The 23,064-nt window shown below is 45.5% G+C and overlaps 1 protein-coding gene across 1 annotated transcript in view; it reads right to left on the reverse strand.

Moving 5' to 3' along the window:
- The window catches only part of PLA2G4A (phospholipase A2 group IVA), a 396,740-nt gene that overhangs the window by 225,341 nt on the left and 148,335 nt on the right, over nt 1-23,064 (reverse strand). Inside the window, 1 exon segment of the mRNA XM_073592869.1 lies at nt 2,414-2,527. Coding sequence (XP_073448970.1) covers nt 2,414-2,527 — 114 coding nt within the window.

Consider the following 23,064-nt stretch of genomic DNA (forward strand, 5'->3'; position numbering starts at 1 on the left):
ACCAATTTTTGGTCCAAGAAATCCTCCTCCTCCTGTTCCAGGACTGGACTTGGGTCAAAGCAATAACTCCAAGGCCAATAATAAATAACACGTCATCTCCTCCGATTCCACAACATGGCTGGTTGACGAACGGCCGTTCAGAAACTAACTGAAAAGCGTGAAATGAAATACGCGAATCAACACCAAACTTCTACTAACACAAAATTAGCAGAAGGAGCCCAAAGGGTGGTGCTAAAGAGCTGAAAACCACATAGTACGTCACTATGTCTGTGTTTGTTGGCCAACAATTGTGTGCCGTTTGTATGAGAGACAAGTTTGGGGCCAACGCCCTTCGGACAAAAGTCAGCGGTTTTGTCTGCGGAAAATCCAATCGCGTGTACAAGGCTCAATGGGTTTTCTTCTAAGATTGTCCTGCCACCACCATGTTTCACGGTGGGGATAGTGTGTTCAGGGTGATGTGTAGTGTTAGTTTACCGCCACACATAATGTTTTGCTTTTAGGCCAAGAAGTTCAAATTTTCATCTCATTTGACCAAAGCACCTTCTTCCACGTGTTTGCTGTGCCCCCCACATGGCTTCTCGCAAACTGCAAACAGGACTTCTTTTATCTTTCTTTCAACAATGGCTTTCTTCTTGCCATGCTTCCATAAAGACCAGATTTGTGGAGTTCACAAAATAATAGCTGTCCTGTAGACAGATTCTCCCACCAGAGCTGTGGATCTCTGCAGCTCCTCCAGAGTTACCATGGGCCTCTTTGCTGCTTCTCTGTGTAATGCTCTCTTTGCCTGGCCTGTCTGGTTAGGTGGACGTTCACGTCTTGGTAGATTTGCAGTTGCCATACTCTTTCCATTTTCAGATGATGGATTGAGCAGTGCTCTGTGAGATGTTCAAAAGGTGAGATATATTTTTATAACCTAACCCTGCTTTAAAATTCTCTACAACTTTATCCCTGACCTGTCTGCTGTGTTCCTTGGCCTTCATGATGCTGTTCGTTCACCAATGTCCTCTAACAAACCTCTGAGGGCTTCACAGAACAGCTGTATATATACATACTGAGATTAAATTACACACAGGTGGACTCCATTTACTATCTAGATGACTTCTGAAGGCAATTGGCTCAACTAGATTTTAGTTAGGGGAATCAGAGTAAAGGGGGCTGAATACAAATGCACGCCACACTTTTCAGATATTTATTTGTAAAACATTTTGAAAACCAGTTATCATTTTCCTTCCACTTCTCAATTATGTGCCACTTGTATTTGGTCTATCACATAAAATACATTTACGTTTTTAGTTGTAACAAAATGTGGAAAATGTCATGGGGTATGAATACTTTAAGGCACTGTATGTGTCCATGCACACAGACTTAACAGCATTTTTAGAGGCAGGAAAAAAAAACCCACTGCCAGTGTGCTCAGGAGCAGCGGAGTTTGGCAGAAAATACACCTCAAGCTTGTTAATGCATTGTTATTGTGTTTTGATGCTTGTTAACTCTTTAGCGCTTAAGCATTAATTCATTTAACTAGCAGAATAAATTATTATTATTGCCAATTAAATGAATAACAGTTATATTAAAGTCTTGTTTGTGGTTTGCACAGAGCAGCCCAGATCCTCTTCTTCTTGCTCCTGGCCCCTCCCTTCTGCCGAGTGCTCCCACAGCAAGCAGCTTGCTATGGGGGCACCTGAGCTGAGCCACTGCTCGTGTGTCCATTCAGACACAGAGCCGCAGCTCGGCCAGGCCCCCTCTCTCTCCTCATTGGCTCACTAACTTTAATCAGCCAATGAGGAGGAAGAGTCCTGGACAGCCGAGGCTCTCGTGCAACATCGCTGAATCTACATGGGGCTCAGGTAAGTATTTGGGGGGCTGCTGCACACAGGTTTTGTATCTTAATGCATAGAATGTATAAAGATCAAAAACCTTCTGCCTTTAGAACTACTTTAGCGCCTAAGCACTTGATGCCTGTAAATGTGCTTTAATGGGTTACACACTTTTACAAGCTGCAGGGTTTTTTCTGCCAAAATGCTGCTGCCAGGAGGAAAGGCTTTTTAGAAGAATTTCCAATGTCATTTGTGCATGAGGACTTAGAGTGCCTACACTCTGGATGAAGGAACACAGGGGGCACCTTTAAGCAGCAGTCTCGTCAGTCTGGGGGCAGGGGAATGTTACAGCAAATAGTTTTTTTTCTTTTGGGATAAAGGTTTCACATGAATAAATAAAAGCTGATCATTGTAAGCACCTCTGTCAAAAAAAAACGGACTTACTGTCGGGATCATCTGATAAAAATAGAAGAAAGCCTTAAAAAGAAATAATTGCAGCCATCACATCTAAGAATTGGCAAGCTGCAATATAGAAAACGTTTGCTTTTGAGTTTAACACTGCTTTAAAATAACAGTTGTTCTATTTTTCTACTTACTTTGTTAAATGTAAATGGAACCTCTTTTTTCTCTCCAGGCAATAGCGAGGAAATTTGAAATGTTGTTGTACCCAAAGTTTCATCCATCACATAATTAGCATCCATTAGGGTTATCTACAAGAAAAGGGGCACTTATTTATATATAAAAACAAACACACGCATAACTGTAGTGTTACCCTTAGCAACCAATTCAACTTAAATTGTAATTAAAAAAACAAACACTGCATTCCTGTGCACATCACATGCGATGTCTGTGCAATGCGATTTCAGGCATAGCAAAAGTTATAGCATCTACAAAATAGGGGATAGATTTATAGAATTTTTTATTTATTTATTTTTTTTACTAGTAATGGCGGCGATCTGCGTTTTTTATCGTGACTGCGACATTATGGCGGACACATCGGACAATTTTGACACATTTTTTGGGACCATTGGCATTTATACAGGAATCCGTGCTATAAAAATGCATTGATTACTGTAAAAATGTCACTGGCAGTGAAGGTGTTAACATTAGGGGGCGATCAAGGGGTTAACTTTGTTCCCTGGGAGGTGATTCTAACTGAAGGAGTTGTGGACTGACTAGAGGAAGTGACAGATCGTGGTTCCTAGCTAATAGGAACACACGATCTGTCATTCCTCTCAGAACAAAACACGGATTTGTGTGTTTACACACACACTTCCGTGTTCTGTCCCTTGTGCTCGCGATCGCTCATGGCCGGCGGTCATCGCGAACGTCGGCCACGAGCATCGGCACCCCCGCTGTGCAGCGGGCGCACGCGCCTGCTATCCCGATAGCCGACGTATAGCTACTACGGTTCACGGGATCGTGCCGACCTGCCTCAGTATGACGACGGCGGCTGGTCAGCAAGCGGTTAAAAAGGGTGTAAAAATGTAAAGCCTTTTATTTAAAAAGAAAAAAAAAAGAAATGCAAAAATGATTTAGAGGGTCCCATTTAGTCATGAAATGTTAAAGTGATTATAAAGGCAGAAGGATTTTTTTTCCCTAATGCATTCTCTACATTAATGTTAAAAAAAAAAATGGGTGCTGCTCCACCCTCAACCCCCCCCCCCTTTATATTTACCTGAGCCTCATCTCGATCCAGTGCTGTGCCACCAGAGAGCAGAGTCTCTCTCCATACTTACAGGCAGATTGATAGCAACGCTGCAACAAAAGCCATTGAGTGCTGGGGGGGGGGCTGAGCCAGTGTGTCAATTGCTCAGAATTGGATCCCCATGAGTGCCTCCATAGCAAGTGGCTTGTCACCATTTTCTAATGATTGATAAGCTGCATTATAATACTTTTTTATTCTTAGGTCTACCAAGAGTATTGGGACGCCTGCCTTTACATGCACATAAACTTTAATGGCATCCCAGTCTTAGTCCGTAGGGTTCAATATTGAGTTGGCCCACCCTTTGCAGCTATAACAGCTTCAACTCTTCTGGGAAAGCTGTCCACAAGGCTTAGGAGTGTGTCTATGGGAATGTTTAACCATTCTTCCAGAAGCGCATTTGTGAGGTCAGGCACCAATGTGGACGAGAAGGCCTGGCTCGCAGTCTAATTCATCCCAAAGGTGTTCTATCAGGTTGGGGTCAGGACTGTGCAGGCCAGTCAAGTTCCTCCACCCCAAACTTGCTCATCCATGTCTTTACGGACCTTGCTTTGTGCATTGATCCAAATCATTGGGTGGATTGGGGGATTATGGTGTGGGGTTGTTTTTCAGGGGTGAGGCTTGGCCCCTTAGTTCCAGTGAATGGAACTCTTCAGGTGTCAGCATACCAAGAAATTTTGGACAATTTCATGCTCCCAACTTTGTGGAAACTGTTTGGGGATGGCCCCTTCCTGTTCCAACATGACTGCGCACCAGTGCATAAAGCAAGGTCCATAAAAGACATGGATGAGCGAGTTTAGGGTGAAGGAATTTGACTGGCCTGCACAGAGTCCTTACCTCAACCCAATAAAACACCTTTGTGATGAATTTGTGCGGCGCCTGCGAGCCAGACCTTCTCACAAATGTACTTCTGGATAAATGGTAAAACATTTTTTTTTTTTTTATTTTTTTTTTTTTTTTGCCACTCAGTTACCTTGATCCAGAGACATCTTTCAGATTGATGGTCATATTTGTCTCTTACTGAGTCTCATCATTGTGGCCTTCTCGACTTTTCTCTTGCTATATACGTTCCATATACAAGTGGTTACTATTATACAAAAGTGTAACATAATAAAAAAAAAAAAGCACCCGCTGTATACGTCTCAGCCCGCCGGCCGCATAATCTCTTGTAGTTTCAATACGTGGCTGTATATTGTTGCTTTTCAATCTAATAAGCCCCCCGCCCCCCACCCCCCAGTGACCCACCCTATTTGTTCCAAGGCACACCTTATATCAAGCTATTGTTTTTTTTCATTATTCTCTCTTAGTTTCAAAACTCTAGACTGTGCTTAGTAATATCATCTCTGCCCTGATAGAAAGACAGTTGCCCTCGGCGCTACAATAGCACTGGTAAGGGGCATGGCATTGCTTGGACCCACGGGTTCCAAAGTTTCACGAACGTGTTACGATTGCCTAGCCTTGTATAGAATGTCCTTTCACTCCATATTGCGGAGTTGACCGTTCCGGCCCAAGTTTCCGGGGTTGGGGGTGTTCTTGATTGCCAGGCTTGTGCTATTAATTTTCTAGCTTGAAATAAGCATCTTGCTATTGCTACGGCTGTACGCCTATCCCTCAGCCCGTTGTTGACGTAGCCCAGCACACAGGTCTTAGGATCAAGCTCTAGATTAACTCGAAACGTGGCATTTATTTTCTTTAGAATCTCGGTCCAATACCTGACTAGTTTTGGACACCTCCAAACCATGTGGATTAGGTCGCCTGTTCCTCTACATCTAGGGCACTCATCGTTGATTCTACGGCCAAACATAAACAGCTTTTTTGGTGTATAGTAGGATCTGTGCAGCAACATCAAGTGGGAGGCTTTTTGTGAGGAAGAAACCGACACCTCTGATCCAAATTCAAGAATCCTCTCCCATTGTTCGTCCGTTATCTCCCCCACGTCGGTCGCCCATCTGCCCCTTACCCCTGATAGACTCGCCTTCGTAGTTCCTCTCTTTGTTAGTTGGGTATATATCTCTGAGATTAAACCCTTGGTGGTCTCTGATTTGATTATTGTTTGTAGTAGTGGGGTTCTACACCATATTGGGGGTTGTCTACTGAATTGCTTGCTTAAGGCATGCCTAATCTGTAAATAACTATAGAATACCTGATTTGGTATCCCATACTCGTGCCTCAGATCCTCAAAAGATTTCAGAGTGTCCCCTTCATATAATTGTATCAGCCGGCTTACCCCGCAATTTTCTCACATCCTGTTCCTGTCGACTGTTAATAGTTCGTGCAATTGCTTGTTGTTCCAGATTGGCGCGTATTCTGAAATTCCTTTATACCCCATTATTTTCTTAGATACCTGCCAAACCCTGGTGATCATTTTAAGTGTCGGGATTTCCCTTTGCAATGAATCTGCCTCCAGAGCTCCCACTAATGAGCTGTGTGGGTTCCCCTGTAGAACAGTTTTAACATTATTGCTTCCCCCTGTCTCAGTGGCGCATCCACCCAATTGTTGTAGCTGGGCTGCCAGATAGTAGATAAACGGTTGAGGAACCCCTAGTCCCCCCTCCGTGTCGGGGCGCTGAAGTTTTTGTAGGCCAATCCTGGCCTGTCCTTTTTTCCATATTAATTCCCTGAATAGGGATTGAATCTTTTGGAACCACTTCTCTCCGATCCAAACTGGTGAGTTGTGGAGTAAGTATAACAACTGCGGCATCCAAACCATTTTTATCAAGTTGGCTCGGCCTGCCACAGACAGAGGGAGTTTTCTCCAAATGTCACATTTTCTCTTAAATTTTGATAAGAGAGGGAGCAGGTTGTCCTCAATGAACGCGCCAGGGTCCTTGGACAACACAATGCCAAGATATTTCATTTTCCCTGTAACCTTCAAATGAGGCAGACACATCGGGGCAAGGTTAGCCAGTAGGTCAACCGGTAGGAGCGATGACTTCTCCCAATTAATAGTTAATCCTGAGAACTTTCCGAAGTCCTCCACTAGGTGCGTCACTTTCTCCAGCGAGGAGGCCGTGTCCCCCAGGAAAAATATAACATCGTCTGCAAAAAGCGCTATTCTCTCTTCCCTCCCTTTTCTTTGAAATCCCTGTATTTCAGCTGACGATCTCACTGCTTCCGCCAATGGTTCCATAGCCAAGACAAACAGCAAAGGAGATAAGGGGCACCCCTGTCTTGTCCCTCTTTCGAGGGGGAAACTTTCCGAATATTCGCCGTTTATCTTGAGCCTTGCCCTTGGGTAGTTGTATAGGATTTTTAGCCAGCTGATAAATACGGGGCCAAATCCAAACTTCTCTAGCACCCTCCAGAGATATTCCCACTCAAGGCTATTCGAAGGCCTTGGCAGCATCCAAAGACAATATAGCTCTGGATCCCGCATTATCTGTTGGTACCTGAAGGTTCAGATAGGCCCTTCTGATATTTATGCTAGTGGATCGACCGGGGATAAACCCCGATTGGTCCGGGTGCACGAGTTTCGCAATACATTTGTTTAGTCTGGATGCCAGCACCCTTGCAATGATCTTGACATCTGTACACAGCAGTGATATCGGTCTGTATGAGGAGACTTCCGATTGATCTTTCCCCTCCTTTGGGATCACTACTATATCGGCCTCTGACATTGATAGGGGCAGCCTTCCATCTCTGGTCATCTGTTCTAGCACTTTTAGGAGCTCCAGGAGCAGGACCTCCCCGTATTTCCTATAGATCTCCAGTGGCAGCCCATCCGGGCCCGGAGATTTCTGACCTGACAACTCTGCGACTGCCTTCTGTAGCTCCTCCAAGGCCAGAGGAGAATCCACCTCGCTCCTATCTCTCTCCGAGAGTACGGGCAAATCTACCCCTTCTAAGAACCCGTCCATCTCGCGCTGGCTCAAACCCCGGCGCGATCTATACAGGTCTCTATAGAATGTAGCGAAAGTTTCTAGGACCTCGGAGGGATCAGATGTAATCTTTCCAGCCGATGTTTTAATTGAGGAGATGGCCGGTGAGAATAAGTTAGACCTAGTTAAGAGAGCCAGCATCCGGCCTACTCTCTCTCCCTCGCCAAAATAATTTTGTTTCTGAAAAAGTCTCTTGTTCTCTGCTCTTCTGTTGATTACTTCTTTGTGCTCTTGTTGTTTATTGAGCCAAATTTTCTGTTTTTCCGGGGTTGGATCCAACACATATTGTGCTTCCGCTTCCATGCAGGGCCGGACTGGCCTACCGGGATACCGGGAGATTTCCCGGTAGGCCGCCTGAGTTGCGGCTGCAGTGCTCCTCTCCTGCTCCTGTGTGTCACGGAGCTGGCTGGATAGGTGTTCGGCGGCCGCGCTGTAACACTGTCCCGTCCCCCTAGACCGGCTTGTGTGATAGTGGATGGAATCAGTGTTCCGCCTATCACACGAGCCGGTCTAGGGGGGCGGGACCATGTTACAGCGCGGCCGCCGAACACATATCCAGCCAGCTCCGTGACACACAGGAGCAGGAGAGAGGGATCCAGTAGATGCCCGCCCGTACAGTCCGCCCTGTGTGCCTGTATAGGAGGATCGGCGGGGGGGCGCATATAGAGGAAATTAGCTTTCTATATTCCTCCATGCAGCCGCTGAATACTTGCAGGAGGGAGAGGAGGAGAATCAAGTATTCAGCGGCTGCATGGAGGAATATAGAAAGCTAATTTCCTCTATATGCGGCCCCCCGCCGATCCTCCTATCCAACTTCTTTTACTGCCCCCCCAGTTCTCCTTGTGCTCCCTGGCTCCCCCCCATGCTCTCCTCCCCTCACCACACTCTCCAGCCCCCCCTCACAGTTCTCTCCACCCCTGTTTTTTCTGCCCCCCCTGCTCTCCAGCTCTCCCCATCCTACTCTAGCCACCATCCCAGTGCTCTTCACTCCCCCAGTGCTCTCCACCCATGTTCTTTCTCCCCCCCCTCAGTGCTCTTCAGCTCTCCCCATCACTCTCCAGCCCCCACCCCAGTGCTCTCCGCCCCCCACAGTGCTCTCCAGCCCCCCATTCTCCGCACCCCTGTTTTCGGTCCCCCCTGGTGCTCTCAAGCTCCACCCATCGCTCTCCAGCCCCCCCATGCTCTTTGCCCCCGTGCTCTCCACCCCTGTTTTTTTTTGGCTCCCCCTCCAGTGCTCTCAAGCTTCCCCCCCAGCACTCTCCTCTCCCCACCCCTGTACTCTCCACTCTCCCCTGCATTTTGCCCCCTCTCATGTGCTCTCCAACCCCCGCCAGTGCTCTCCAGTCCCCCGTGCTTTCCACCCCTGTTCTTTCTGGCCCCCACTGGTGCTTTCAAGCTCCCCCCATTGCTCTCCACTCCCCCCTGCTCTTTGTACCCCCCAGTGCTCTCCACCCCTGTTTTTCTGCCCCTCCCCCACTGGTGCTTTCAAGCTCCCCCCATTGCTCTCCACTCCCCCCTGCTCTTTGTACCCCCCAGTGCTCTCCACCCCTGTTTTTCTGCCCCTCCCCCACTGGTGCTTTCAAGCTCCCCCCATTGCTCTCCACTCCCCAGTGCTCTCCACCCCTGTTTTTCTGCCCCTCCCCCAGTGCTCTTCACCACCCCACACTCTTAGCCCCCACAGTGCTCTCCACCTCTATTCTTTTTGGACCCCCAGTGCTCTCAAGTCCCCCCCCCCAGAGCTCTCCGCTCCCCATCCCTGTGATCTCCACTCCCCCCTGCTCTTTGCCCCCACCCATGTGCTCTCCAACCCCGCCAGTACTCTCTGCTCCCCCTTCTTTCCAGCTCCCACCCAGTGCTCTCCACTTCCCCAGGACCAGAGGACAGGCTGACTGGGGCCGGAAAATGAGGATGGCTGAAGGTGCAGGTGGCCAGGGACCACTCCATCTCACAGCAAACAGATCCTCTGGAAGGAGCACTGTCCCCATCCAAAACGAGAACAGACCCTGCCTGCTGTTGGCCATCATGGATATCCTGCTGGCATGCAAGGTACCGTACCGAGCATCAACAACACACCTTCCCACAGACAGGGACTGCTGACTGGGCCATGGGGCACAGGAGGGGCTGCAATGATGGGCACAGTGAAGCTGCATTCCTGGGCACAGTGAGACTGCATTTGATGGGCACAGTGAGACTGCATTTGATGGGCACAGTGAGGCTGCATTGATGGGCACAGTGAGGCTGCATTGATGGGCACAGTAAGGCTGCATTGATGGGCACAGTGAGGCTGCATTGATGGGCACAGTGAGGCTGCATTTGATTGGTACTGATGAGGCTGCATTTGATTGGTACTGATGAGGCTGCATTTGATGGGCTCTGGTGAGGCTGCATTTGATGGGCTCTGGTGAGGCTGCATTGAGCTCCTGTATCATGTCTGCAGTCTCTGAGGGAGTCTGCAGAGGAGTCAAGAGTGGGAGCACCGCCGGGACGGTGCACCTGAGAGGAGGTCAGTGACAGCACCGCTAGGCCAGTCTGAAGGGGGGGTCACTGATGTAAGGGGGGAGTGAATACGATAATGTAAGGGGGCACCGATATAAAGCACAGCCTTATATCAGTAACCCACCCCCCCTTACCTTAGTGTATTCCTTATATATATATCTATAAAGCCCTATGTGATTTCATATCTGTCTTATCTATATATAATACACTCTTCAAATGTGCATTTTATGGTTTTCCCTTTCATGAACAAGAAATCAATGACGTTATGCTGTTGCGGTGGTATAATAATGCTGTGGGGCTGGTATGAAATTTTTTCCAGGGCTGGATGTTATTCCCAGTCCGGCCCTGCTTCCATGGCTTCCCTACTGGCCCTCACCTCCCAGTCCCTTGATGTTTTCTTTACTATAGCAACCTGCTGGTGTAGTAGCCCCCTAAGGTATGCTTTTAGAGTATCCCACACTACTCCTACTGTTCCCACACTGTTCCCTACTGTTCCTACATTCCCATAGACACACTCCAAAACCTTGTGGACAACCTTTTCAGAAGAGTTGAAGCTGTTATAGCTGCAAATGGTGGACCAACTCAAAATTTAACCCTACGGACTCAGACTGGGATGCAAATAAAGTTCATGTGCGTGTAAAGGCAGGTGTCCCAATACAGCGTACTTTAGGTTAGCCAGTAAAGATGTGGTACAGCACTAGGAGCATTTGGATCATAAAACAACAAACTCTGCATGTGATAACCAAAACTTCTGACAATTCTGCTGATTTTGACCACATACAAAATGTAAAAGGCGGGCACAATGCTTTTTTTCTGAAATACTTTTTTACATTTGTCTGGAATCAAATATTACCAAATGTGCCTGTTTTTTCCAAGTTATGGGAAAAATATATAAAATGAGAAAATAATGGTGTATGCATTCAATTTTATTTACAAAGTTTTTCTGACACCAAGAGAAAAAAACGTGATGGGGAGAGATCTCCAGCTGGCTGACAGCTCAGCTCTTCTGTTCCTGTGTGAAGGTGGGGGGGGTCCTGTACCTTCAATCAGCTCTCCTCGCTGCCCCCTTTTTCTGTACACCAAGACAAGCTTTATGAATTCTGGACTTTTAACGGATGTAGAGAAGAAAATATTGCAGATGAACAGGTAGAACGTAGATAGGAGAATTTGCTTCATATCTGTGTATCACCTGAGGTCAGTCACTTCACTGGATAAGGGTTTACAACTATTTTAAGTCCCCCTTGCCATAGTAAATGCCCAAAAACTAGAGGGGGATTTCAAAGCCAGAGGAAACGCTGGAATATTAAAGTGATTGTAAATGTACATTTTAAAAAAAAGTTTTTGCACAGAGCAACCCCAATCCTCTTCTTTTGGGGTTCCCTGCCAGTGCTCCTGGCTCTTCCATCCTGCCCAGTTCGCCCATAGTATGCCGCTTGCTATGGGGGCACTCATGCAGGTTTGATCTCAAGCCACATTATGACACACACAGTGCAGCTCAGCCTCGCCCATCGTTTTCTCATCATAGGAGCTAATGGCTCCTGCTGTTCCCGCCATGTCCAGTGAGGAGAGAGAGTGCGGTGAGAGCTGCTGCTCTTGGGCACAGTGCTGGATTGAGATCAGGCAAGTATTTTTGCGAGGGGGGGGGGGTGCTGAGGGGGCGGTGGAGGATCCTGTTCAGAGAAGGTTTTTACCTGAATGCAGAGAGTGCATTCAGGTAAAACCCCTAGCTTTTAAAACCACTTTAAGGAAGATCTTGAGGCCTGCATGGTATGTTTTAATATAGGATTAGATAGCATAGGTCTATCCACTGGGTTGAGCCATGGGAAATTATTAATGCAAACTGGGTTGCATTTAATTGCCTCTAGGGCCACCTAAATCCAGGTTTCTTTTGTAATGACAATTTAGAGATCTGGGTCAATTGAGCTGGTAGTATCTGGGAATGCTCAGTAGATCTAAGCCACCAAAAAGTTTGCTTTGGGGAAAAGCCCCATTCCAGGTAACAGGAATGCATGTTCCCGCTCACTTTTTTTTTTTTTTTTGCACATTTTACATAGGGCAGCCCATTCAATTAAATGGAATGCCATATGCACGACAAACGCACCAAATGAGCTACAGAACCTTTACGGGTGTGGAGCATTGTGTGTCTTTTCACAGTGCTTGTTGGCACATTTGTAGTGAGTTTGTCACGTGATGAAACCTGCAACAAAACATGCCTGCTAACCTTGTTTGGGGTGTCATTAATTCCTAATGGCAGCCAAGCACGTGTTGTGTATTTTGCCAGGATGTTAACATGATCTGGATTTGAGGGTGGAATGGCACAATTTTGCTCGTGATTCAGTTTTCCTAAGGTGTGAATAGGCCTTAGTTAGGGCTTATGGTTGTTCCAGATAAAGCCAAGTATTTGACCTTGTATCAATCTAAGAATATAGGCAGGAACAGCTACTGGAAGAATCCTAAAAACGAGCAGCTTTGGGAGAAAGATCATTTTGATTGCAGAAATTCTACCTAACCAGGAAAGTGGAAATTTTTCCCCAAGCTTGCACAAAAATAGAGGGTAATTAGTTGCATAGAGTTTGGCATAGGAACCAGTAAGGGAGATACCCAAGTATTGAAGAACATTCGGCACCCATGAAAAAAAAAAACAATGGCAGAGATGGTCTATGGTGGATTGTGGTAAAGAGACACTGAGCACTTTAGATTTTGAAGTGTTGACTCTGAGCCCAGAAATAGTAGCAAATTTTGAAAGTAATGTTAATAAATTCGGAAGGGTGGCAAACAATAGGTGGTGTGCATGATGATCATGAATGATGATCATCCACAAATAAACTATATGGGACGAGCCAGTTATGGGGATACCAGTGAAGTTTGTATTATTTCTGATTCAGAGAGCTAGACATTCAATGAGAACAGAAACAGCAGAGGGGAGAGTGAGCAAGCTTGCCTAGTACTACGTTAAATAAGGAAGGATGTGGAATTAAAACCTGAATGCTTGACGTATGCCTGTGGGGAGGTGTGTAGCACCCTCTAGGTAGGTAGGTGCTAGAGTAGGATTTTTTTGTCTTAGGGTAGGCAAATTTAGGCAGGCCTGGCTGGCAGCCAGGCCTCTTTGTTTTGATCTGGGCTGGGAGAGGCTCAGGATAGCAGCTGGTGACTCACAGGCAGCATCACGAAGACCTCCCTCTTCTATCTAGAGCTTTCTGGAAGGTACTGGAAAGAGGAGGAGAGTTGAAGCTGTCTGGGGTATTCTAAGGAGCCCTGACCAATCCCCAACCTGGATTGGCAGAGGGCAGGCCTTCTTAAATACCCAGGGTCAATTTAGCTGGGGAGGAGTTGTTCAGAGCTTTAAGATAGAATGCTAGGGGCTCAGGTGCGGACGAGGCACTTCAAGAAGCCATGAAGTTGTCTTAGACAGGTGGCACAGGAGGAGCAAAGAGGACAGCAGGAGAGAGCATTGTCAGGCAAGTCTTTAAGGAGAGGAACAACTGGTTGAAACCAGGAGGGCTGATGAGTGACACACACATTCAGGAGGACTGGGTAAGCATGCCTGAGAGAACTGGGAGCATGCTGTCTGGGGATGGGTGCAGAGTCAGTGGAGTGGACTGTGTTGTTAATGGCAGTGGAGAAGGGCAGCTGCAGCCAGGGGGGCTGGCAGGGCCTGAAGATGGGTTACTGGGCTTAGTAACCAGAGAGAGAACAGCTAGCACCACAAACTTTCTATCTGCTACACTATAGGGGCCCGCGGTCCCTGCTTGCAAAAGGCTGTTGCTAAAGGCCTGGCTGAGTCAGGCCTCATTGTGCTAGATGTGCCTGGATCTTTAGAGAGGAAGCAATGTGCATGAAGAGAAATGGAGTGAACCTACTGAACATAGCTGTCCCCAGCAAATTGCTATTATTTCCACTGGGCATCCCATATTTCCCTTCAATCTCAATTCAATTTCATCCAAGTTCAATTCCCTCAATAAAATACAAAACAAAGCTGACGGACTGTTCATTGTCTTGGAATGTCTGGGAAGTGAATGCCGAGCTGGACAGGTGGGCCACATCACTTAGCTGCCCCTACGGGGGTGTATAAGGAGGAGATACAAGTACACACATTATCTTTTCCTACTCAGTTGCCAATAACAGAATTCAGTTACAAAGCCAGAATATTAGCCAACTATTTGACATTCAAATTGAGGGGTACCTGTTTGCGGTTTAGGAATCCTAGAAATAGAGACATAAAATGTGTCTGTTCTGAACCGCTCACCTTTGAGGATCCTGTCATTAACACATTTCCTGTCCTGGAGTGACAATGTTCACTCCCTATACTGCATATATGGAGTAGGAGTGGTGTTATCCTAGGACAGGAAATGTGGTAGAATTACATCACACCTCCTCTTCTCCTCATCTTCATAACATAGGGGAGGTTGGACTGCTGCAGATTTCAGTGCAGAATATGCAACAGACTACAGGAAATTGGAATCTTACTGCATTTCTGGCAGGATTAACAGTTTTTTTCTGTACTTTACTTTGTTAATTGTTTTGCCTATACATACACTTTAATTTTATTTATTTTGCATTAAAAATCTTATCTCTAGGTTTAAAGTTTTGTTCACACAACAAGCAGTGGAAAAAAAAAATCAAAGTGTTCATGTGTACAAATGTGTTTATAACTGATCAGTGTCTCTATCAGATCAGTGTTTGTGCCTGTGTTAATGTGGCTTAGAGATCTTGATCTGTAAAAGGTATGTGCCAGATCTGATGTGTTAACCAGGCAGTGTGGTGTTTAGCATGCAAACAAAAGTGAACACTTGCAAGGACCAAAAGTAATAAATTGTTATTGGTACACATTTTCCAAAATGTTTCTAAAATTCTGAGCAATTCTGAGCATTCTCTGCCAAAGGCTGAGGATTTACTTGTCCCTTTTTGAATTTTCAACTTGCTGCTCTGCAACATGTGACCCAGATAATGAAAAGGTAATTAAAAGAGGAACTGCAGTCGGCTCACATAATTTGAAAAAAAAAACAAACAAAAAAAAAAAAAAAAACACCTTTGCCATTGTGAAGCTTCCCATCAAACCACTTTGCATATTATTTTATATATACTGCGATTCTGTGCTTGCCAAATATGCTGCGGAAATCTCCCTCCACTAAGTCTGGCTGCATCCATTTTAACTGTGGGCAGCTGAAGCTGCTGCCTGTTCACTTCCTGGATTTATGCAGACACACAGAGGCACATCTCCAGCTCTGCAGCTCTCATTGGCCCTCTTATGACTCCCCCCTCCCTTCCTGGCAAACTCTCACGAGAGAGAGAAAGCGCTGTGTATGATGTCATAAGCCTAGGCTAATGACCAGACAAGAAACAGGAAGTGGGCTGTATAATGGCAGAAGATGTAATAGATGTAAAGATGCAAAAATTACTGAAGGCCTGCTTTATCTCTTTTACTGCCAGGCCCTGTGCTCCATTATGTACACTCAGGTGGCCAGACCATTTTTGCAATTTTTCCTTTGTTTTATTATTTTTCACTTATAGCTTTCAGAGTTTGTAAAAGACCCCCCCAAACCATATATTTTTTGAAAGCACATGACCATTAGAATAAAAAGAAGGTGCTACCAATTTTTAAGGTCTCACGATATTTGCACAAATGTTTATCAAAACAATATTTTTTCTAAAAATCCACTAAAATCATTATTAGCAGTTAAAAAAAAAACACAGCAAATTTTTAAAAATTCCTACTAAATATAAAAGCTTAACCTGTATTGAGTTAATAAATAACAAATATTTGTAGGTACGCAAAAATGTAAATATCCCAACTTCTCCACTTCTCTAGAAATCTGAAGGTTTGTATTTTTCCCTTACAGCTCCCAGAATTTGTAAAAGACCCCCAAATCCATATGTTTTCTGATTTTTTTAGGCCCCGCGGTATTTGCGCAAAGGTTTATCAAAACAATATAATCGCAAAAAATACACTAAAACCATTATTAGCAGATAAAAACACAGCTAATTTTACAAAATTCCTGCTAAATCCCTACTAAATATAAAAGTTTAACCTGTATGGAGTTAATAAATAACAAAAAAATTTTAAATTTTTACATTGCGCCTTTTTGCAAAATGGTGAAAATCAAACGTACACAAATACGTAAATATCCAAAACTCAAAAAATCTGAAGGCTTTCATTTTTCCCTTACAACTTTCAGAATTTTTGAAAGACACCCCAAACCATATATTTTCTGAACGCATACGACGTCTAGAAAAAAAAAAAAAAAAAAAAAAAAAAAAAAAGGTGCTACTGATTTTTAAGGCCCCACAGTATTTGCACAAATGTTTATCAAAACAATATTGTCGCTAAAAATACACTAAAACCATTATTAGCAGATAAAAACACAATTTTACAAAATTTCTGCTAAATATAAAAGCTTAACCTGTGTTGAGTTAATAAATAACAAATAATTGTAAATTTTAAATTGCACCTTTGAAAAATGGTGAAAATCAAAAACGTATGCAAAAATGTCTCTAAAATTTTGGATGGTTTCATTTATCACTTATAGCTTTAAGATTTTGAAAAAGACCCCCCAAACTATACATTTTCTAAAAGCACATGACCTGAAGAATATCAGCACATAAAACACCACAACTTAAAACATATCTGCTAAATTACTACTAAGGCTTCACTCAATGGGGTGTGCTACATCGTACACCCATGGAGGGCTGTGTTTACCAACACGGAACACCTGTGCAGCCGCTGTGTCCCATATGAAATCAATAGGCTTGCCTGCATGGGATGCATGGAACACCCTTGCATCCCTGTGCAGCTAAACATGGCCTTGTTGTAGTATACCCCGCGTGAACAAGGCCTTTGGTCCTGTTTAGACTTGCAGTTGGAGCAGCAAAAATGCAAGGTTAAGCTGCGTTTTTGCTGCCTGCCAAACGCCCCCTCGCCCCTAAAGAGGAGCTCCAGTCCCCCCCCCCCCCCCCCCCACAAAATTAAAAAAGTCAGCAGCTATACAAATACTGTAGCTGCTGACGTTTAATTAAGGACACTTGCCTGTCCAGGGATCCAGTGATGTCAGCAGCCGAGCTGATTCTTCAATTGGCTTCGGGTGCAGGTGCTGGCATCTTGACTGGCTTCACAGCCAGTTTCTTTTTGCGCATGAGTGAGTCGCACTGCGCTTTGTGAATGGTCCTGCATTCTTCTGTGTGCGTCTCAGAAGGTTGCAGGGGGAAGGAGGAGGGGCCAAACAGCTTTGTAGATTGCCGCAGAAGTGGGAGTAGGTACCTGTCAAAACTAGGTACCTGTACCCCCCCCCCCCAAAAGGTTCCAAATGTGGCAGTGGAGTGGGGGAGGGTGCAAACAAGCGGAGCTTCCCCTTTTGGTTAGAGCTCCACTTTAAGCTGTAATAGGCAGTGGATAGGGTGCTGATGCCGCAATGCTTTGCGCCCGCGGCAAACTTGACCCAACTTGTAGCGATATCTTCTGCTGAACACTACACATTCATGTCAATGGGATGCGCTGTAAACTCTCCGCAACCTTGTGCAATGCATGCCGTTGTGGTGCATTTGTTGGTAAAATGGGGCTAAAGTTGGTTTTGAGGAGGCATCGCATTGCTTCCTCACCGCTTGTCAGTAGCCTCTGAAGCTCGATATAAATGTGGATTGGGCTTCAGAGACAAGGGAAATTAAGACCTCTTTCACACTGGGGCGCATTTCAGGTATCTTAGCGCTAAAAATAGTGCCTGTAAAGCGCCTATCAAGCCACCCCAGTGTGAAAGCCCAAGTGCTTTCACACTGGGGCAGTGCGCTTACTGGATGGGAAAAAATTCCCACATGCAGCATGTTTGGGGTAGTGCACCACTCCTTCACCATCCCTACCCATTGAAATTGATGGGCAGCGCTGCCGAAGCTCCTGCAAAGTGCTTTGGCAGCGCCATAACGTGGGCGCTATTAACCCTTTCTTCGGCCGCTAGCAGGGATTAAAAGCACCCCGCTAGTGGCCAAACAGCGCTGATATAACGGTGGTAAATCGCCGCTAAAGCTAGAGCCGCTTTACCGCTAACACCCACACTGCCCCAGTGTGAAAGGGGTCTTAGACACATGTCTAAATCTACCCTTACTAATTTTTTATATATATATATATTTTTTTAAACTTTTTATTTTGAAATGCTTTTTTTTTTGGAGGGGGGCTAAACTGATGTCTTTGTCTTTTTTGAATCCTGAGCTGCACTGTATATGAATGAATAAGGAATAATTATAGACTCCTATTGATTAACCACTTACAGACCACCACAAACCGATATACGCCCTAAGTTTGAAGAGGAATATCGTTGTTATGGCAGCAGCTAGCTGCCATAACCCCTGTATCCTCTTCTTCGGCCGGTGGTCCGCTTTCCGATAAGAGTGGTCTCTGTGGCGGATTTGCGTGATCACTTATCGGCGCCGTGCTCCGGTGCCCTCCGCCGCTTACCGGAGCCATCGGCACCGGTGGAGGTAATCGGATCTTCACCCTTGCTGGGTATGGAGACGAGTGAGGGGAAGATGGCCCCCACCCGTCTCCATAACATTGCAGGGCACAAGCAACGTCAAAACATCACTTCCAGCCATAGCTCTTAAAGGGCCATTTTTTTTTTTTTAACCACTTCGATACAGGGCATTATTACTCCCTTCCTGTCCAGGCCAATTTTCAGTTTTCAGCGCTGTCGCATTTTGAATACTTGTGCAGTCATGCAACACTGTACCCAAATGAAATGTTATCATTTTTTCCCCACAAATAGAGAGCTTTCTTTTGGTGGTATTTGATCACCTCTGCGGTTTTTATTTTTTGTGCTATAAACAAAAGAATAGTAACAGGTTTGAAAAAAAAAACAAAAAAACAAAAAAAAAAAAAAAACACAATATTACTTTTTGCTATAATAAATATCCCAATTAAAAAAAAAAAAAAACACTAATTTTTTCTTCCGTTTAGGCCAGTGTATTTTCTTCTACATATTTCTGGTAAAAAAAAAAAAAAAAAAAATCGCAATAAGCATATATTGATTGGTTTGCGCAAAAGTTATAGTGTTTACCAAATAGGGGATAGATTTGTCATTTTTATTTATTTATTTTTTTTACTAGTAATGGTGGCGATCGGCGATTTTTATTGTGACTGTGACATTGCAGCGGACACATCAGACACCTTTGACACATTTTTTGGGACGATTGACAATTATACAGCGATCAGTGCTATAAAAATGCACTGATTACGGTATAAATGTAACTGGCAAGGAAGGGGTTAACACTAGGGGGCGATCAAGGGGTTAAATGTGTTATCTAAGGAGTGATTCTAACTGTAGGGGGAGGGGACACATGATCGGTCTCCTGTCCCCAGTGGCGTCACCAGAGGAGGCCATGGCCCCCCAACATTATACTGTGCCCCCAACTAAAAAAAATGGACACTGGGACACTGCAGGGGACAAGTATGGACTGAGTCACTGTGTTGCTGGCTCCGCCTCCACCTCCTGAGTCTACTCCCGGTGTTCTGCCGAGAAAGTTCCTCTCGGCGGATAAGGACCCCCCTCTACTTCGCAGGCGCAGCGCTTGCGCAGTAGGGGCTGGCAGAAATAGCCGAAGCCAAATAGAATAGAAATCAGCTGTACACGGCGCCTGTAAGAGGGCCCCTCGCGGGCTCGCTTCGCTCGCCACGCTTTGGGTATGGCCTCGCTGCGCTCGGCACTTTTTTATTCTCCCTCTAGGTCCACTTGGATGGTGGGGCTTGAACCTGGACCCAGGGCGCAGGCGTGTACAGCTGATTGAAGTTTTTCAGCTTCGGCTATTTTCGGCAGCTCCTAGTCATTCGGCCTGCGCAGTACAGGGGGGTCCTTATCCGCCGGGGTAACTTTCTCGGCAAGACACCGGCCACTGGTTGCTATAACCGCCTCGCGTCTAGTAACCAGTGACGTCAGAGCCGGCATTAATCACGCGCTCTCCCCTCCTTCCTCTCTCGCACTGAATGATACACAGCCGATCCGCGCCTTCTCCCCCTCCCCTCTCCTGTGTGTGTACCGCGGGAAGTGTGAGCTCCTTAGCTTCACACTTGACTTCCCTGGAGCACACACAGGAGAGGGGAGGGGTAAGAAGGAGCAGAATGGCTGTGTATCATTCAGTGCGAGAGAGGAAGGAGGGGAGAGAGACATCAATCATGGCTCTCGGGCTCTGAGCTGTTCCATGAGAGAGACGCTCTCAGCTCAGAGCCATGCTGGACAGCAGACTGCATTCAGCGCTGACAGGAGGCACTAATGGGGTCTGCTGCTACCAGTGACACTCCCGCCCCTCAGCCCACCCCTGCGTGTCCAGAGATCTCAAACAGAATGCCAGTTGCAGGGCTAGAGGATCTCATTCATGTGCCCCGTGCAGCATAAGGAGGGAGGGATCCTGGAAGCACCTGCTCAGTATTATCCAACCATGCTGTGCCTGTGCTACAACCCCTCCCACTTCCCCTGCCGCCTTGTTTTGATTTCAGGCAGCTCCAGGAGGAAGAATCCAGACCCCTCAGCTTTCTAACTCCCATGCGAGTCTCTTTTCATGTATACTTTAAAGTGGAGTTCCACCCACTTTTACAACTCTTCAGCATCCCTCACTAAACTGTGCACTGTAAACAAATTGGATATATATATATATTTTTTTTCTCAGCACTTACTGTATATCTGCTGTATTCATTTCTCACTTCCTCCTCCCTGGCCGCGGCCCATCGCATCATTTCCTGTTTGCAATGCCTTCTGGGAAGGGGCGGCAACTTCCTCTGACACTGCCGTTGCTATGGAAACCTGACCTGAAACCTATTGCACTGCTTATGCTGCACTGAGCATGTGCAAGATCTGCAAGGATGAGATCCAGGAAGAAATACAGTCTGGCTTCAGATGCCCAGACTTAAGATGGCCACGGCCTGCTGTAAGTTTATAAAAAAACAAACTACTGCTATAAACTAACAAAACAGACCTTAGTTTACAGACTAACTTTACTAGAATACATTAAGCTTGTGTATTATAGGGGTATTTTTATTTAAAAAGTATAATTTCAGCCGGAACACCACTTTAAGGAGGTGAGAAGAAGGTTGTGTAGCAGCCAGCTTGCAGAGTGATAGGTTTGTGGTTTAGTGCAGGCAGTGTTCTCCAGAGGGGGAGAGGACAAGGGGAAAACATGCTCTTACAAGTCATGTATGTTGTAATTACCAGACTGTTAGATCCTCAGCATCAGAGGTACAGAACACACAGACCTCATACATTGATTTATATCAGCAAAAATCATGTTTATTACAGAGACTTCGGTGCTAGGGGGAAAAGAATCCATGAGATCTGTGTGTTCTGTCCCTTTCATGTCTGTCAGCTCCATTTTTAACCCTTTTGGCTCCTGCACACTAGTTTTGCCTTCTGAAGAGCAATCATCATTTAGCTTGCTCTTTAGAAAACATTAGGCAGGTGGTGGGAAGGTGTTGTATCACCTCTTCCCCGCCTGCTTTATCTCCTTGAACCCCACAACTGTGCATTGCAGAGCAGCCCTATTCACTTGAATGGGTTGTGTTCAGTGGGTGGTAGCACCTGCCAAAAGCCAAAGGTTCCTACCATGACATAAAACGTCAAGACTACAGCATGTGTACACCTCCAGCTGCTGCCTATGCAGCTAAAAGGATAGCAGTTGGGGGTGGTAAAAATGTGGCTCAATTGAAGAATATTACAGCCCCCTAATCTCAATATAATTAAAGTGAACATTCCCTCTCCCTCCTCATGTTACCATAAAGGTTTTTTTTTACTAATCTGATAAATATATATGCCACCAATGTAAGGGCTCATTTACATTTGCAGTAAGGGGGCAAAAAAGTAGGAATTTGAGCCATGGTTTTATTGTCACCTGAACCACTGGTCATGATCCCTGCAGAGCCTGGACCAGCTCTGTGACATCAGACGACAGCGGGTTTTATTGGAGGGGCAGAGCTGAGTAATATCCAGAGTGGTGTGTACTTTGTGGATTGTCTGTGTGTAAGCTTATTACTGGTTGGAAACCTCTGTGGAGGCTCTCAAAATTTAGAGTTAGGACTACAGAAAATGGGATGCCTTGATGGGGCTCTGTAGCCTATGCATGTATTTGCAAATGTATGCTGACTAAACCCCTGTTTAACGCACACTGTTGGACAGAATAATTTAAGTAGTTAGCAGGCTGGTCAGTAAGTTGATCTGGGAATGTCTTTGGTTTTGTTTTGCATGAGTTGCCCTTCCATGTTCTCCTTGCTGCAAAGGCCAGTTATAGGTGAAGGCAGTGGCCATTTGTTTGTACTGAAATTTGAAAGTACAATACTTGAACTTTCAAATAATTTTTTTATTCATTTATTTTATTCTTGAAATATATAGGTATGGGTATAGAATTGCGTTTTATAGTTGGCCCCCCTACTTTTGTCCCTGTCCCCCTCTAAATATGAAAGCTGGAGACGCCACTGCCTGTCCCGACAGGACGTGGATCTGTGTGTGTTTACAACACAGGGGCCCTGTTACCAGCAATCGCAGGTGCCCAGCGGACATCGCAGCCACCGGGCACATGCACCGGGTCCCGAGTGACGCGGCGTGCGCGCGACCCTGAGACGGCAGGGAAGCCCAGGACGTCATATGATGTCAGCCCAGGATGGGAGATGTGGACGTCATATTACTATGGGCGGGGTATGAAGTGGTTAAATTCCAATTTTTTTTTTTTTTTTTTTTTTTTTTATTCCATGTTAGTGTAAATATGAGATCTGAGGTCTTTTTGACCCCGGATCTCATATTTAAGAGGTCCTGCCATGCTTTTTTTCAATTACAAGGGATATTTACATTCCTTGTGATAGGAATAAAAGTGACACATTTTTATTTTTTTTTTTAAAACAGTGTAAAAATAAAAAGGTAAAATAAATAAGTAAAAAAAAATGTTTTAAACGCGCCCCGTCCCGCCGAGCTCACGTTCAGAAGCGAACATATACATGAGTAGCACCCGCATATGAAAACGGTGTTCAAACCACACATGTGAGGTATCGGCGCGATCGGTAGAGTGAGAGCAATAATTCTAGCCCTAGATTTCCTCTGTAACTTAACCAGTTGCCGACCGCCTAATGCACATATACTGCGGCAGAATGGCACGGGCAGGCAAAATCACGTAACTGGTACGTGATCTGTCTCCCGCGGGCTGGGGGCGCATC

The sequence above is a fragment of the Aquarana catesbeiana genome, linkage group LG07 (assembly GCF_042186555.1).
Source record: "Aquarana catesbeiana isolate 2022-GZ linkage group LG07, ASM4218655v1, whole genome shotgun sequence".
NCBI classification, from domain to species: domain Eukaryota; kingdom Metazoa; phylum Chordata; class Amphibia; order Anura; family Ranidae; genus Aquarana; species Aquarana catesbeiana.